General features: G+C 47.8%; 1 protein-coding gene across 6 annotated transcripts in view; it reads left to right on the forward strand.

Annotated features, from left to right (window-relative positions):
• The window catches only part of PRRC2B (proline rich coiled-coil 2B), a 46,559-nt gene that overhangs the window by 22,681 nt on the left and 9,865 nt on the right, over positions 1 to 14,013 (forward strand). For 5 of the 6 annotated variants that reach the window (XM_071454046.1, XM_071454045.1, XM_071454047.1 and 2 more), the window contains exons 13-25: positions 549 to 742; positions 3,150 to 3,354; positions 4,089 to 4,308; positions 4,917 to 6,983; positions 7,109 to 7,308; positions 7,971 to 8,116; positions 8,569 to 8,710; positions 9,302 to 9,381; positions 10,088 to 10,279; positions 10,419 to 10,613; positions 11,040 to 11,126; positions 11,990 to 12,094; positions 12,667 to 12,859. In XM_071454046.1, coding sequence (XP_071310147.1) covers positions 549 to 742; positions 3,150 to 3,354; positions 4,089 to 4,308; positions 4,917 to 6,983; positions 7,109 to 7,308; positions 7,971 to 8,116; positions 8,569 to 8,710; positions 9,302 to 9,381; positions 10,088 to 10,279; positions 10,419 to 10,613; positions 11,040 to 11,126; positions 11,990 to 12,094; positions 12,667 to 12,859 — 4,026 coding nt within the window. The remainder of the gene's footprint in view (positions 1 to 548; positions 743 to 3,149; positions 3,355 to 4,088; positions 4,309 to 4,916; positions 6,984 to 7,108; positions 7,309 to 7,970; positions 8,117 to 8,568; positions 8,711 to 9,301; positions 9,382 to 10,087; positions 10,280 to 10,418; positions 10,614 to 11,039; positions 11,127 to 11,989; positions 12,095 to 12,666; positions 12,860 to 14,013) is intronic. The other variant, XM_071454049.1, reaches the window with a different exon arrangement.

The following is a 14,013-nucleotide window of genomic DNA, read 5'->3' on the forward strand; positions in this document are numbered from 1 at the left end:
GGGGGAGTTCCTGGGAGGGAGTGTTCAGAGGGTCCTTCAGCTGCCCTTGAGAGATCAGCTGCTGCTTGTATTCTGCATAGTATTTTGGGTTGTTGACAAAGGTTGATTAAATAAAAAAAGCTATTAAAACAAATGCAAACTTCAGTTGCCTTTATCTGTGCTCAGTGAGCTGTGCTAGCAGAGGGCTTGTTGGAATGGGCCTCATGGGCTTCTCATGATTGGATGATAATATTAAGTGCTCGTGGCCATAGATCAGAAAACCAGTAAGTGCTGCCAGGTTTAAGGACTAATGGGGAAAAGGACTTTCTCCCCAGTGCTTAAGCAGAAGGCTGATAGTAAAGGAGGATCTCAGAATTTATCATTAAAATAAGATGGACAAAACCCTCTATAGGGCTGTCAAGGTAAAGGATGTGCTGTATATGATTATAGTAAGGTTCAGCCATGTGTTACAATCAGGACATGCCCACAGCTGTGTATGTTGTGTGGTGGTGGTGCAATCCCAGCTCTGTCATGAGCAGGCTCTTGAAGGATTGTTTTCTTCTCTGCAGCAACCCCTGAGTTTCACACACAGGATGCTTCTGTTGGCTATCTGGAAGAGGAGAGTCCTGCTCCAGCAGCAGCAGCCCAAAGCAGCAGTGAGGAGGAGCTCAGAGAAGCTCCCTCACCAGCACAAGAATTCAACAAATACCAGAAGTCTCTTCCCCCACGATTTCAGAGGCAGCAGCAGCAGCAACAGCAGCAGGTAAATGGCTCACAACCCATTTTCTGGACCCCCAGTAAACCATTGTCTTTGCTCAGTTCTCAACACCATCAGTCTTTGGGCGGGGAGGAGATAAATGAGGTTTTACCCTGGCCTTTTTCAGTGCTTCTCATCTTGGAAATATCCTGTCTCAATGGGTGGAAATGCTCTCTGTGGGCTACATGAGTTTTCCTTGCACCCTATGATGCCTGAGCTGTCGTGGGTAGAGCTCTGCCAGGTTTGTCACTTGCCTGGGAGAAAAATACAGTGCTGTCAGAAATGTTGACTTGTCTTGCATGGTTGTCTGGGCATCTCCTGACAATTGGAACTCTTAGGACTGTGTGGTTTGTGGCAGAGCTCTGGTTTGCAAATGTTCATGAGCAGGAGAAGCTGCAGATGTTCCCACATCCAAAACCATGAGTGGCTCTCTTGGTGCTTGTGTAGGCCTGGCCCAGGGGAGGTTCTGTTCTTTGGGCTAGCCTTGAACCTGATGAATGTCTCTTTTTACTCTCTGGCACAAGATGAGCTGCTGTTCTTCAGCACTGCTGCAGTGCCTGAATACACAGGACAGGGGAAGGGGAAACCCTTGGGGTTCAGCTGCTTCCATTTCACTCAGCACTTGCTGTGTCCTTACCATTGTAGGTATGGGCAGCCATTTGCTTGCCAGGGCAAACTGTGCTTAGTTTGGCAAGTTCCTGGACTGCTTCTGGACTTGGAGGGAGTTTGGGAGTGGCACACTTCTCATTCCACCTCCTGCCTTTGCAGAGGGGCTGATCCTTTGCTCAGCTCTCACCTAATACCTACTTAGATTTTTTTTTTTCTGTGAGGCTCTTTGAGATCATTGTGTTCTTTGCACTGTAAAAATGTTTGGTCTTAAATGTTTCATTTTTGTTGCATTGAAAACTCTTCTGGGGCACTGAGACCTCAGCTGAGCTGCTTTGTGCATCTTGGCTCTTGCCTGACCTTTCAGTGCTGTATGTGCCATACGTGCTGTGCAGCTCTGCTGCCAGATGCAGTGAGTCTCTGTAGGGCAGCAGAGCCAAACCAAGGGACAGAGTATTCAGGCTTCAGATAATGCAAAGTTAATTGCCATTCTTCATAAAATAACCACTTGAAATGGGATATCATCAATGCTGCTGCAGATCTTAGGGAAGAGCTCACAATTGGCTTTTGCTCAGTAATTGCTCTTTTATGGATGTTCCCTGTGCTCATTGCTCGGCAGTTGACATTTTCATGATTCAGATGTACAGCAGCAAATGCTGCCTAATGTTACTCTTGAAAAGAGCTGCTCTTAAACGAAAAAAATTGGATGTCTTTGCTGTCATGCTAATAATACCACAGGTCATCACTAGTGGAAGAACATGAAGTTTTATTTTATTTTCTCTTATCCTCTGTGATGTTAGTATGTATGAGGCAGTGCATGTTTTGGCTGGCTTGTATTGCTGCTTTGGTAGCTCCATGAAGAGAATAAAATGGAAAAGTGATGGTATTGTGAAGGCAATATTTTCTCCAAGGTACCAGAGGACTAGGTAATGTAGATATAATCTGCATTTATCAGAGCCTTCCTGCTGTAATGATGTGTCAGATTCAGATTTAAAGGTGTCTCTTTTGCTCTGCAGTTGGGGATTGGCTTTTTTAATAAACAGTTCCAGTATCTGACACTGTTGTAAGCTTAGCAAAAAAATATGGTGGCACGTTTTGACAAGTAAGTAGATGCATTTGATGTTAATTGGAGCTGTTTAGTGTTTGAAAGCTTTCTTCAGTACACAAAACTCCTTTCAAATATATATTATTTTTGGACCTTCAGCAAAAGTTAAATGTCAAATCAAATTAGCATCATGGCAGTCCTCAGCTAAAGGAAGGTGGACTGGCTGTGTGGGAGATGGGGAAACAACCTGCAAGTGCCAGCCTGTCTCTGAAGGATGCCCAGGAAACACTCTAAAATATTAATAGCTCTCTTAATGTGATTTAGGTTGTTTTTATCTAATCTGTTAAGCTGACAGGGGTGGAACTAATATATCTACACACTAAATAAATTAGAGATGCATTTCCTGGAAAATGTAACATCTCCTGAAGTATTTGGTTCCAGTTAGGAAGTGGTGTTTGACAGGAAGCTGTCCTGTATTCATTCAGGAGCGTTGAGAAGATGCAAATGGTGGTCTTAAAGCTGATCCCTTGTGTTTGGCCACATAGGCTGGCCCACAGTGGTGTGATGGCCTGGCTGCTCTGGTATTACAGAATAACAACTGCCAGATTCCCAGCTGGGAGTGAATTAGCCCTGTCTGCCCCACCCTCCCATCTGATCAGAGATTGATCCTTTGGTGGCGCGTGTTTTCCTTTGGCTGACCAGCACCCCAGTGTGATTCCTGGCCGCCCAGCCATGTCCAATGGCCCATGGTGTTCCCTGCAGGAGCAGCTGTACAAGATGCAGCACTGGCAGCAGCAGGTCTATCCTGCCCCGTCGCACTCCCATCCCCAGCGGCCGTTCTACCCGCCGCACCCGCAGATGCTCGGCTTCGACCCCCGCTGGATGATGATGCCGTCCTACATGGACCCTCGCATGGCCCCGAGCCGCACCCCCGTGGATTTCTACCCTTCAGCCCTTCACCCTTCAGGTGAGCTGTTGCCAGTGTTTATCTTGGCTGTTGAGTTGGTTCATATCTGGAGATTTGCTGTGTTGCCTTAACCTCTGTCCAGACTTTGCGTTCTGGCTGGCATCCCTTCTCTGGGGGTGAGAAAGCTGGTTGCAGTGGGAAGTGGTGGGAGACTGGGAGGGAAGACATGTAGACATGTGTCTGTCCGTTCTCTGCACTGCAGTGGGCGACATTCCCTGACTGCTTTCTGACCTTAGTTGATGTGACTGATCTTGCCCCTTGGAGGAAAGGGTAGCAGATGCACTGATCTTGCCCCTTGGAGGAGAAGGATGAGTTTTGGAGTTACTGTAATAATGTAAAATCTTAATAGACCCCTTTTAGGCAGTGTGATGGACAAACCCTGTAGTTCCTGAACTGTGCACTTTGCACCTTCCTATATTGTCCTAATCTTCAGAGGTGTGAGTGTAAACATCAGGATGTATAAATCATTCCCTGGAGTTGGTGGATTGCTTGATCCCAAGCCAGTGATGCTGTGTAGTGTCTGTGTGGGCTGGGCTGTGAGAGCTGTCATCTTCTGTATCACTCCAGGTGTATTTCCCAGCTGTGCATTTTCCAAGCCCAGGCTTTACAAGGGAGGTTTCCATGGCTGCAGCCGCCTGCTGCCTGAGAAGGAAGGGGAGTCAAGCTAGGAGATTGTTAAATTCTTCTTGTCTGTGAAATCCTGGTGCTAATGGCATGAACTCTGTTGTGAGCAGGAATTATGAAGCCCATGATTCAGCAGGACTCCGTCAGTGGGAGCAGCTGTCGGTCTGAAGATCAGAACTGTCAGGCAGGGCAGGCAGAGAGGAAGACTGCTCCCTTGGATCCTGTGCCAGTGTGGGGCCAGGATAGCTACACACCCCTGCAGAGCAAAGGATACTCCCTGTCACATCAGAAACAGGCTGACAACATGAGCATGGAGGGGCTGCATGCCAGGTGAGTGCAGAATTCCCCTGTCCTCATGCATGCTGGGATGGGAGGTGCTGCTGTAAGCCATCTGCTGAAAAGCAGGTGTAGAGCTGGCCTGAAAGATGTCTGTGAACAGGCCCAGGTTCTGATCTGGGAGCACCCTTACATTCCTGAGTGTTTTAGCTGGTTTGCACAGAGCTATTGAGCTATCTGGCCAGCTTGGAGCCTGTTTGGAGGGAGAGGGGGACTTGTCACCTCCATGGGAAGGTATAAAAAGCCATGAGTCAAAAAATATGATGATTGCTACTTTGTGTCCTACTTTGGACATTCTAAAATGAATTCTTTGTTTTCAGATCTCCACATCATTGGAGGTTAAATCTCTCTTCATTTCTTAAGTTTGCTGCCCATCATAGGAACTGTTTTTCTTTATCATGTATTGATTTAACAAACCAGGCAGTAGAGCCTGGGGCCACAGCAGCTTTGCCCAGCATTTTGGTATTTATAGGTTAATTGCCTCATGGTTTACCATAAACTGCAGTTTATTTCTTTTCACCTCTTGTTTCTAGCCTGGGCCCTTGGTTTTCTGCTGCGCTCTGCATTACCTGACTTTCCTTTGTTGTTTGTTCTGTTCTCAGGAATGAAAGTTACTCTGCTTCTGGAAGGCCAGAGAGTCTGAGCACTCAGCGAGATCTCTTTGAGGAGAGAAGGGAGGAGTATTTGAATGCTTTTGACAAGAAGGCCCAAGCAGACTTTGACAGCTGCCTGTCCTCTCAGAGGATAGGCCAGGATCTCTTGTTCCAGCACCAGGAGAGTGTGCAGGAAGCCTGTCCTGCTGGCAGCCGCCATGCGAACCTGAGGTGTTCACCCCTGGAACCTGATTTTATCCAAGCAGAGAAGAAGCCTGAATATAACGGTTGGGATATCAGCCACCATCAGAAACCTGCAGAGACAGCAGCAGAAGTTGCTGAAGAAGTACCCCGGGATGAGCAGTCCTTCAGTGCTGACCCCTGGAAGAAAGGAGGAGCCAATCCCAAGCAGGCCACTGAAGAGACACCAGAGTGGGCTCCTGAGAGCCGCAGCACCAGCGGGCAGCCCCAGGAGCAAATGGGGAGGACACGGCGGTCAGGCCCCATTAAAAAACCAGTCCTGAAAGCCCTCAAGGTGGAAGAGAAGGAGAAGGAGATGGAGAAGGTTAAACTGGAGGGAGAGGACAGCTCACGCCCGCTGAAGGAGAAGGCAGCTGTTCAGAAGGTAGAAAATGAGTCAGATGACTCTGCTGCCTTGCTGAACTCCACGCGTTACCTGATGGATGACAAAGGTTCTTCCCAAACCAGTCTTGCACGAGAGGCTGAGAAATCCCAAGAGGAAGAAGAGGAGGAGGAGGAAGAAGAGAAGCCAGAAAGAACCTGGGAGAACAAACTATCCAGAGAAAGCAGCGATCTCCCTCCCACAAAAAGAAACAACTGGATCTTCATCGATGAGGAGCAAGCCTTTGGTGGGAGAGGTCAAGGGCGCGGGCGAGGGAGAGGCTTCAGAGAGTTCACTTTCAGAGGCCGAGGCACGGTTGTGAGCAGCAGGGGCGTCTACAACAACAACAACAACCAGAGGAGCAGCCGGGGCCGAGGGCTCCGGGAGTTCAACCAGCCAGAGGACTTCCCCAGGGGCAAGCCAAGGCGCCGGATTGCCAGTGAGACACACAGTGAGGGCTCAGAGTATGAGGAGCTCCCCAAGCGTCGCCGGCAGAGGGGCTCGGAGAACAGCAATGAAGGCTCTGTGCTGGACAGAGAGGACAGTGATTTGAAAAAGGGAGACTTCAAAGAGTCTTGGAGGTCCAACAAAATCTATTCAGATGATCACAATAGCCTGGATCCTAAGATGAGGGCTCCAAGAGCCTTTGGGAGATCACTGCCACCGAGGCTGAGCAACTCTGGCTATGGGCGAAGAGGGTTCATGGAGAAGCCCACCCAGTGGCAGGGCAGGAGTGGGGGAGGAGGGTGGCAAGAGTACAGCCACTCGTCTCCATCAGACACTTTTGGGAGCAGGCAGCAGTCTGACAGGGACTACATTCAGGATTCTTACAAACACACGGATTCCTTCTCCAGCCGGGTTTTTGATGAGAGTCATCTGGATGACAAAAGGCACTTTTTCCAGGAGGATTACTCAGCAGATCAGGAGAACATTGAGAACAGGCCCTTCAGGAGGCGGCGTCCTCCCCGCCAGGACAAACCCCCACGGTTCAGACGCCTCAGGCAGGAGAGGGAATCAGTTGGGCAGTGGAACCCTGAGGAGGGGGGCCCTAATCTGCTGCCCAGCCAGTGGCCAGGCAGACCCAAACTGGGCACTGCAGAGAAGAGCAGCATCTCGGGCAGACGCTCTCCTGAGCTGTCCTACCAGAACTCTTCAGACCACGCCAACGAGGAGTGGGAGACGGCGTCTGAGAGCAGCGACTTCAGCGAGCGGCGGGAGAGAAGAGATGGAGCTCCAGAGAGTGAGGGCCAGCTGGAAGGTGGCCTCAGCACTGGGAGCTTGGGAGAGAAGAGGGAACTGGCAAAGAGGAGCTTCTCAAGCCAGAGGCCGCTGGTGGACAGGCAGAGCCGCAAGGCTGAGCCAGCAGGGTTTGCAGAGCAGTCTGTCAGGACTGGTGTGGGAGCAGCTTCCAGATATGAGAGCCAGCAGAATGGGACCCTGATAAAGAGCAAAAGGTAAAGTTGTTTTCTGATCTGTGATACATGCAGATGTTGGAGTGGACACACCCCATGCATTTTCTTGTCATTCCTATTCACATTCTACTGACAAAACTAAATCCTTTCCCTTCTTTCTTGTGTAGGTCTACAGAAGAAGGAGGAGGCCTTGGCAACACCAGTGGTGGGAGCAGCCACTCCATTTATAGCTTGGATAGGGCCTCCCATGTGAACTCAGAGAGTGCTGAGGGGCCAGGTAAAAAGCCAGAGAAGGAGCACAAATCCACTGCACAAAGAGCAAGTGAGAAGGGAGAGGCCTTGTCACAGTTTGAACTGAGTTATGGAAGTGAGTATCTTGATTCATGTGTTTCTTTAAGAGGATAACATATTATGGCTGACTGATTAAAGCCAGACTGATGCAATCCAGTGTAATTTTTAATATCAGGTTAGGGGCTTTTTTCCATTTATTTATAGAAACAAGGAAATTCTTGTGTATCTAAATAGAAAAATGGAAACTAAAATTGTTGTTGTTTAATTTTAAACACAAACTTTTCAGCGAGATCTGACACTGTCTCTAATGTTTCTTCTATAGAAAGTTTGTATTTAGGGAAAATATTTCTGTATTTCTCTCTAAGATGCTAATGTATTTAGGCTTGAAATTTATGTTGTGTGAAGGAAGTTGAGAGAGGATCCAGAGTGGGGAATTGGAGGCTGAGCTAATGGCAAGGAGGCCACAAATTAGTATCTCTGAAAAGAGAATTACCTGAGTTATCACACAGCTCCTCTGGCTGAAGTGTGCTCATCTTGAAACAGAGGAGACAGCAAAGTCCTGCAAGATAAAAGTGGCTGGTAGATGTCAGCAGACTACATTCTTTTATTTTCTAAATGTAGCTGCTATGTTGCTAGGTGAACTTATTGTGGCATGGATCCTCTTTGGAGTGCACTGTTTAAATTACTGCAATTATAAAGCTTTATATGCGCTGTGTTCTCTCTGTGTGCTTTGTTCAGGTACCATCATTGATAATCGGGTGTCGAACGCAGCAGAAGAGAATGAAGTTGGTTCCATGGCAGGGGAAGGTTTCATTGAGGTTCTCACTAAAAAGCAGCGTCGTTTGCTGGAAGAGGAGCGAAGGAAGAAGGAACAGGCTGCTCAGGTGAGGAATGGCAGGCAGAAAAGTTGGACCTGTTACGTGGTTTGGGTTGCAGTCAGAGAAACAGGGCCCCAGAAAGTGTTTGTATGAACAGAAAAAGGTACAGTTGACAGTGCCAGAATAGTACAGATCCTGTATTGGGCCCCAGAATTGTATTTAGGGCCACTGGTATGAAAAGGAGAGTTTGATTTCTGACTATTCTTGGCTTGCAGAAAAATTGGTAAATGGGAGTTAAGTTTCTAGGATGGTCTTCATCCAAAGCAGCTTGGCTCTCTAAGCCAGCTGCTGGCTCTTTGGTGGGATATTGGGCAGCAGGAGCGGTGCAAAGCAGGATGACTTTGCACTCTGGCTCTGTTGTTGCCAGAAGAAAACCTCACACTGCAAAAAGCAGCTCTTGCAGCCTTGTTAGCCTGGGGGAACCTCCCAGCCTGACACCTGTGCCTTTCCTGTCACAGGCACCAGCCAAGGCCCGTGTCCTTCAGTCGCGCATTCCTCCACGATTCGCTAAGAAGCAGAACAGCCTGTGCTTGGAGCAGGGTGATGTAACAGTGTCTGGAAACAGCCTGGGCACAGAGATCTGGGAGAGCAACAGCCCAGGTAGGCTTGGGTCTGTTTGTTCCCAAGGGTCTCACAGAGCTGGAGTCCTCTGGGGTGTGCAGCAAGGATGGGGTCCGTGGTTCAGAGGAGACAGCCCTCTCCTGTCTGATGGTGGGAGGGGAGCTGGCAGACATGTGGAGCAGCCTCTGTGCTAAGCTCCACTGTTCAGCCATCCTGCTCCTGTTGCTGGCCATGTCAGTCTCCTAATCTGCGTCTTGGGTCTTTGTTTCACATCAAGTTACTACAATACAGCATTTTATACCTGCTTGGGCTGCATCTACTTTTTCTTATTTTGCTTTCCTACATTTTCTCATCTCTAGCCTTGAGTGGTTAGTGCCTCCCTTGTTTCTCTCTGACCTTTCTCTTGTTATGTTCCCTAAGAAATCTCCTCCCTGTTCTCTTCTCTCGCTCCTCATACCCTGTGTTCTCTGCTGCATCATGTCTCAGATGTCTGGGCAACACTTAATGTTCTGAGGTGGTGAAAATACCCTTTCTCATGTCTAGAAATGGAAGGTGGATGGTGTAATGTGTACAGGGTGTGCTCATAGCTGTGTTTCAAGCAGCTGAACCCTGCCCTCCATTCTCTTCCAGCACTTTCTGTTCAGTCTCCTGGCAGCGATTCCTGGAGCAAGCCTGTAAATACCTTTAATGGTACTGAGTCCAGCACCGAGGTAAGTGGCTCCTAAGGTGCCCTTCAAGGTATTGTGTGTATAAAGTATTAATGCAGGTGGCTTTTATGCTTCTCATTGCTCCATCTGTGCTTAGTGACTCCCAGCTCTGCTTGTGCCATTTTAAACCGTCTCTTTGCAGTTTTAATTTGAGCTTGACGCTGTTCAAATCTTGACCTAAAGAGCCAAGCCAGCACTGCTTGGTGTTGTGTGTGGGTATAAATCTGGAGTAACTGTGTGATAGAGCTATTCCAGGGTTATGCTCATCACTGGGTGCACACTGTGGTCGAGGAGGGTGGAATCCCTTAGGTCCTGTTTGTGCCTTGTGCCTGTGAGCAGTGTATAGCTGTAGCCTTAATGCAGGGAGGGCAGAGGAGTTCCTGAAGGCTTCATCTCTGGGGACCCAAGAGTTGAAATTTGGTTTGGGTCCCATGTGAAGTGAGTTTGGCAGTCTCAGCCTAGCTGTTCTGTGGGACACATTTCCTTACTCTGAAGCCATGGTCTGGTTGGTGCATCAGTTCACCTGTCTCAGGGCTGTGTAGAGCTGAAGGAGCAACCAAGGCGTGTTGCAGGTCAGGCCCAACTCCTTTGCAGTTAACCAGGATGGCGATTTGAAAAAGGGAAGTGGTCTTGCTGTTTTCTGGGATGTTTTTCCTCGGTGATGCTGGGTCGGAGTCCGGGGCTTTAACACATTTCGTGCTTTGCATAGCAGGGATTTAAAGGCAGCCAGGGGGATAGTGGCATTGACTTGAGCGCGGAGTCTCGGGAATCCTCCGCGACCTCCTCTCAGCGCAGTTCTCCATATGGCACCCTCAAACCAGAGGAGATGAATGGGGCTGGCCTGGTGGACTCAAAGCCTGACTGCCAGAAGGAGCAAGTGCAGAAGCAAACTGATAAAAAGGTAATCTGGATTCGCAGCCAAGCCAGAGCACAGAGTGAGAGACGTTGTGAAGTGGTTGTGTTGTTCTTGATAGCATTTTTAAGGCTTGAGGTTGGGTTATTCGGTCTTTGTGTCTCAGCCTCTCTGTTTTCCTGTTAAGGATTCAGATCAAGGCTCAGGACAGAACAAGGAACACAAGCCCGGACCAATCGGCAACGAACGCTCCCTGAAAAACAGAAAGGGTTCGGAGGGAACGGAACGGCTGGAAGGGAATATTCCCCCTGTTAATGGGGTGGAAATTCACGTGGATTCTGTACTTCCTGTGCCACCCATTGAATTTGGAGTAAATCCTAAAGTGAGGATTGAATTTAATTTTATTTTCTTGGTGGTTTGATCTTGTTGAGGCATGAAAAGTGGTTTGAGGCAGAAGGATTATTTAGAGGAAGCTTCCAGCTGTAGGTTTGCATTAGATTTCCTTACTGACACAAACCAGGTACACAGGGTGTTCTGGCAAACATTTAGTGTCCACTTGGAAATACTGTCCCAGGGACCAGCTGGGGTGGTAACAGAGGTGAGGGAGAAAATCATGGCCAAGCTTTTGTCTGCCTCTGGGGGTTGCCTGCTGCTGAGTGCTGAGAAGTGTTTTCTGTTTGCAGCAAGGCTTACTGGAGATCAATCTTAAGTTTGTAGTGTCATAATTCAGGCTAGAGTCATTAACCATGAAAAACAGAGGGGTGGCCCATGGATCTGGATTTGAATTTTTTGTGTTTTGCTTTTTCAGGACTCTGACTTCAGTTTGCCACCTGGTTCTGCCTCTGGCACTGCAGCTAACCCTGTCACCAAATTGCAGGATGCCTTGGCCAGTAATGTAAGTACTTTTTTCTTTTGGCATTGATTCATTGGAGATACTCCTTAGGTAAATGTCAGATGCTTCCAAAGAGAGGAAGCATGTCTGCATCATATTTCATGCTTAGTCAGCACATACCACTGAAATCTAAAATGGAAATCTCATGATACTGTGGTAAAATGAGTGTCACAAACACAGAGGTCATTATCATTGTGACCTATGTAAAGCCATCTCTGAGATGGCCAGTCTTTTCCCCTGAGACACACAAGTGTTGGACATGGCCATGATGCAGATGATGACATGTTTAGACCCAGACTGCCCAACTTCCTCAGAAGGTTTCACCTGTCACAGCAAGGCAGAGAACTGTGGGGATTTCATTATTTTCTGTGAAAGAGTGAGCACACTGAAAGCCCAGCTGGTAGCTCAGCTGTAGACAGCAATGTGAGACACACACAAAGCTGCTTTTGAAATGTCTTCAAGTTTGTAGGCTGTCTGCTTTTGATTTTGGAGACTTGTCTTATAGGGTGTTCCTTTTCAGAAACAGGTTTTGTCTGAAATTTAGGTAGTTTCTAAGTAGGGTACAGCAAGGAGAACTCTTCTGCAAATGGAAGTTTTTGGATCAAACTGATGTTAAATGGACGCTGATAAAGTTCAGCATAGAGGGGTGTCTTTGCACATAACCAAAGCCTCCTTTATTGCAAGAGCAGAATGGGCCCCAGTTGAAGGTGGTACTTGGCTCGTGCAGTACCCCTGGGGACTGAATTCTTTGATGTGCACTTACTGGAGCTGCCCAGCTGAAGCTCTGTCAGCCTTGGTGGCTCATACTGTTCTCCTAAGAGTTCACAAAAATCAGAAATATTCACCTTTTATGACTCTCCCCTCAGGCAGGGTTAACACAGTCCATTCCCATCCTGCCAAGGGATCATCACCTCCAGCGCTGCATCAGCCTGAACCCCATGTCCTTCCCCAGTGCTGACCTGACTCTTAAGGTAAGGAAGATGAAGGTGTCTGGATACCATGTCTCTGTGGGGAGATCTTTCCCAGAGTATTTTGTTAGGTATTGCTAAACTTTAATTAGCTTTTGTGGAAGTTGTGCATATGTGCTGTTCAACATGAGTGCAGGGGTGTGTGTTTGAAGTCCTGAATGCAGGAAGTCCTTGCCAATTGTAGAACCAAGTGCAACAGAGCTTTCCTTTTTCTGTACTGGGCAAGGTGGCTGCTCAGGGATCTTGGGAAGCCTGGTGGTGTAAAGAGAGGGAAAAAGCAAACAAAACCCACCCAAGTGTACAAACAAGAACAACAAAACCAAATAAACCAAACCAAAACCCTACTCCATCCCAAATTTGAGAAGCTCAGCAAATACCAAGGGAATTGAGTATTTGTGAAAGGTTCTTGTCCATTAGAAATTGTTGTAGAATCCCCTGACTTCAGACCTGTCAGCTTTCCACTATGCCTAGAGTGCAGGGAATTTGAGCTCAGAGGACACAGATGAGCAACTGTAGGCTTTGGTAATGTCCTCCCCATTTGAACTGTCTGTAGTTATTGTTCTTTGTTTCCATAGATGGAGTCTGCTCGTAAAGCTTGGGAAAACTCTCCGAGTTTACCAGAACAGAACTCCCCAGGAGGTGCAGGCTCAGGCATCCAGCCTCCTTCCAGTGTTGGCGCTTCCAACGGTGTCAGCTACAGCTCTTTTGGTGGAGTTTCTATGCCTCCCATGCCTGTGGCATCTGTAGCACCTTCTGCATCTATTCCAGGTACCTGCAAACTGCAGCAACCTTTGCATTGTCTGGTTGTTATCTGGGAACCATCCTCTGGTTCTCCTAGGTGAGAGCATGGTGAGAAGAGCTTCTGTGTAGAGTAACTGGCTGGCTGGTGTTTGACAGATCCTTAACAACCCAGGCAAGGCAGAAAGAGGGACTGTCTCCCCATTTAAAGAATGTGACTGGTGAAAGCTTAATACAAAGACAGCTTTCCCTGTGTAGTGGCAAGTGTCTGATGTCTCAATAGATCTTGCTTACCCTTTACTGTGTGCCCAGTAGAATAGAAGCAAAGAGACCTCTGGCTGAGAGGCTTCAACGGTCCCAATATCATTATCAGCCATTCCTCTGCTTGTTTTGCCTTTGAAGCCACAGGTTCTGAGCACCTTTTGCTTTTAGCAAAACAGCAACTGGCTTACAGCTCACAGAACTCTGGGAGAGGGCAAGGTGTTGCTGCCTTTTAGTTAAAGGAAAATCTTAACTCAGTCATGTTAGTGTGTGTAATTAGGGAGAGTATCTTGGAAAGAGAAAATGTGCTGGGATTCTCTCCATGGGATGACTCCTGAGTCCCAAAGGGCTTCTCATGTATGCCCTGTCTTTCTCATGTCTCAGTTCAGGAGCAGAGTGAAATGTGTAGTGACTCTGTTGTTGGCTTCCACTTGGTAAACAGATTGTTCCAAGTCAGGTGATTTCCTTCCTCACCCACCCTAATCTTGCTGCTTAATCCTGTGGTTCATATCTGCACAAAAGCACAGGAGTGGCACAGCAGTTACTAATTGGTGCCACCCTTGGGATGAATATGACTTTTAGATCTCATGTGTCAAGGCATTAAACGCTGTGTTTGCTCTTTCTGTCTGTCAGAGCTGCAAGATGAGATGATTGCAGAGCAGATTTCTGGCATTTAGTTCAGAGTACAGGTTACCAACTTCTGAGCTGCTAGTGTCTGATTCTTTTGTGGAGGTGGGAAACCTGGGTTTACATTTAGCCTCTGACAGGAAGGTATGATTAATTCTCAGCAATCCTGCTACTGCTGATGTTGGTTTGTGGATTTAGGAGCTTTACAGACACTTCTGAATGGGTACTATGTTTGTGTTAACTTGCTGAGAGGTGGGAAATAGTCTTGACCTGCAAATCTCTGCAGGCTGCTGTGC

The sequence above is a fragment of the Agelaius tricolor genome, unplaced genomic scaffold (genome assembly GCF_023055355.1).
Source record: "Agelaius tricolor isolate 1412-34295 unplaced genomic scaffold, bAgeTri1.0.p SCAF_38, whole genome shotgun sequence".
Lineage (NCBI taxonomy): Eukaryota > Metazoa > Chordata > Aves > Passeriformes > Icteridae > Agelaius > Agelaius tricolor.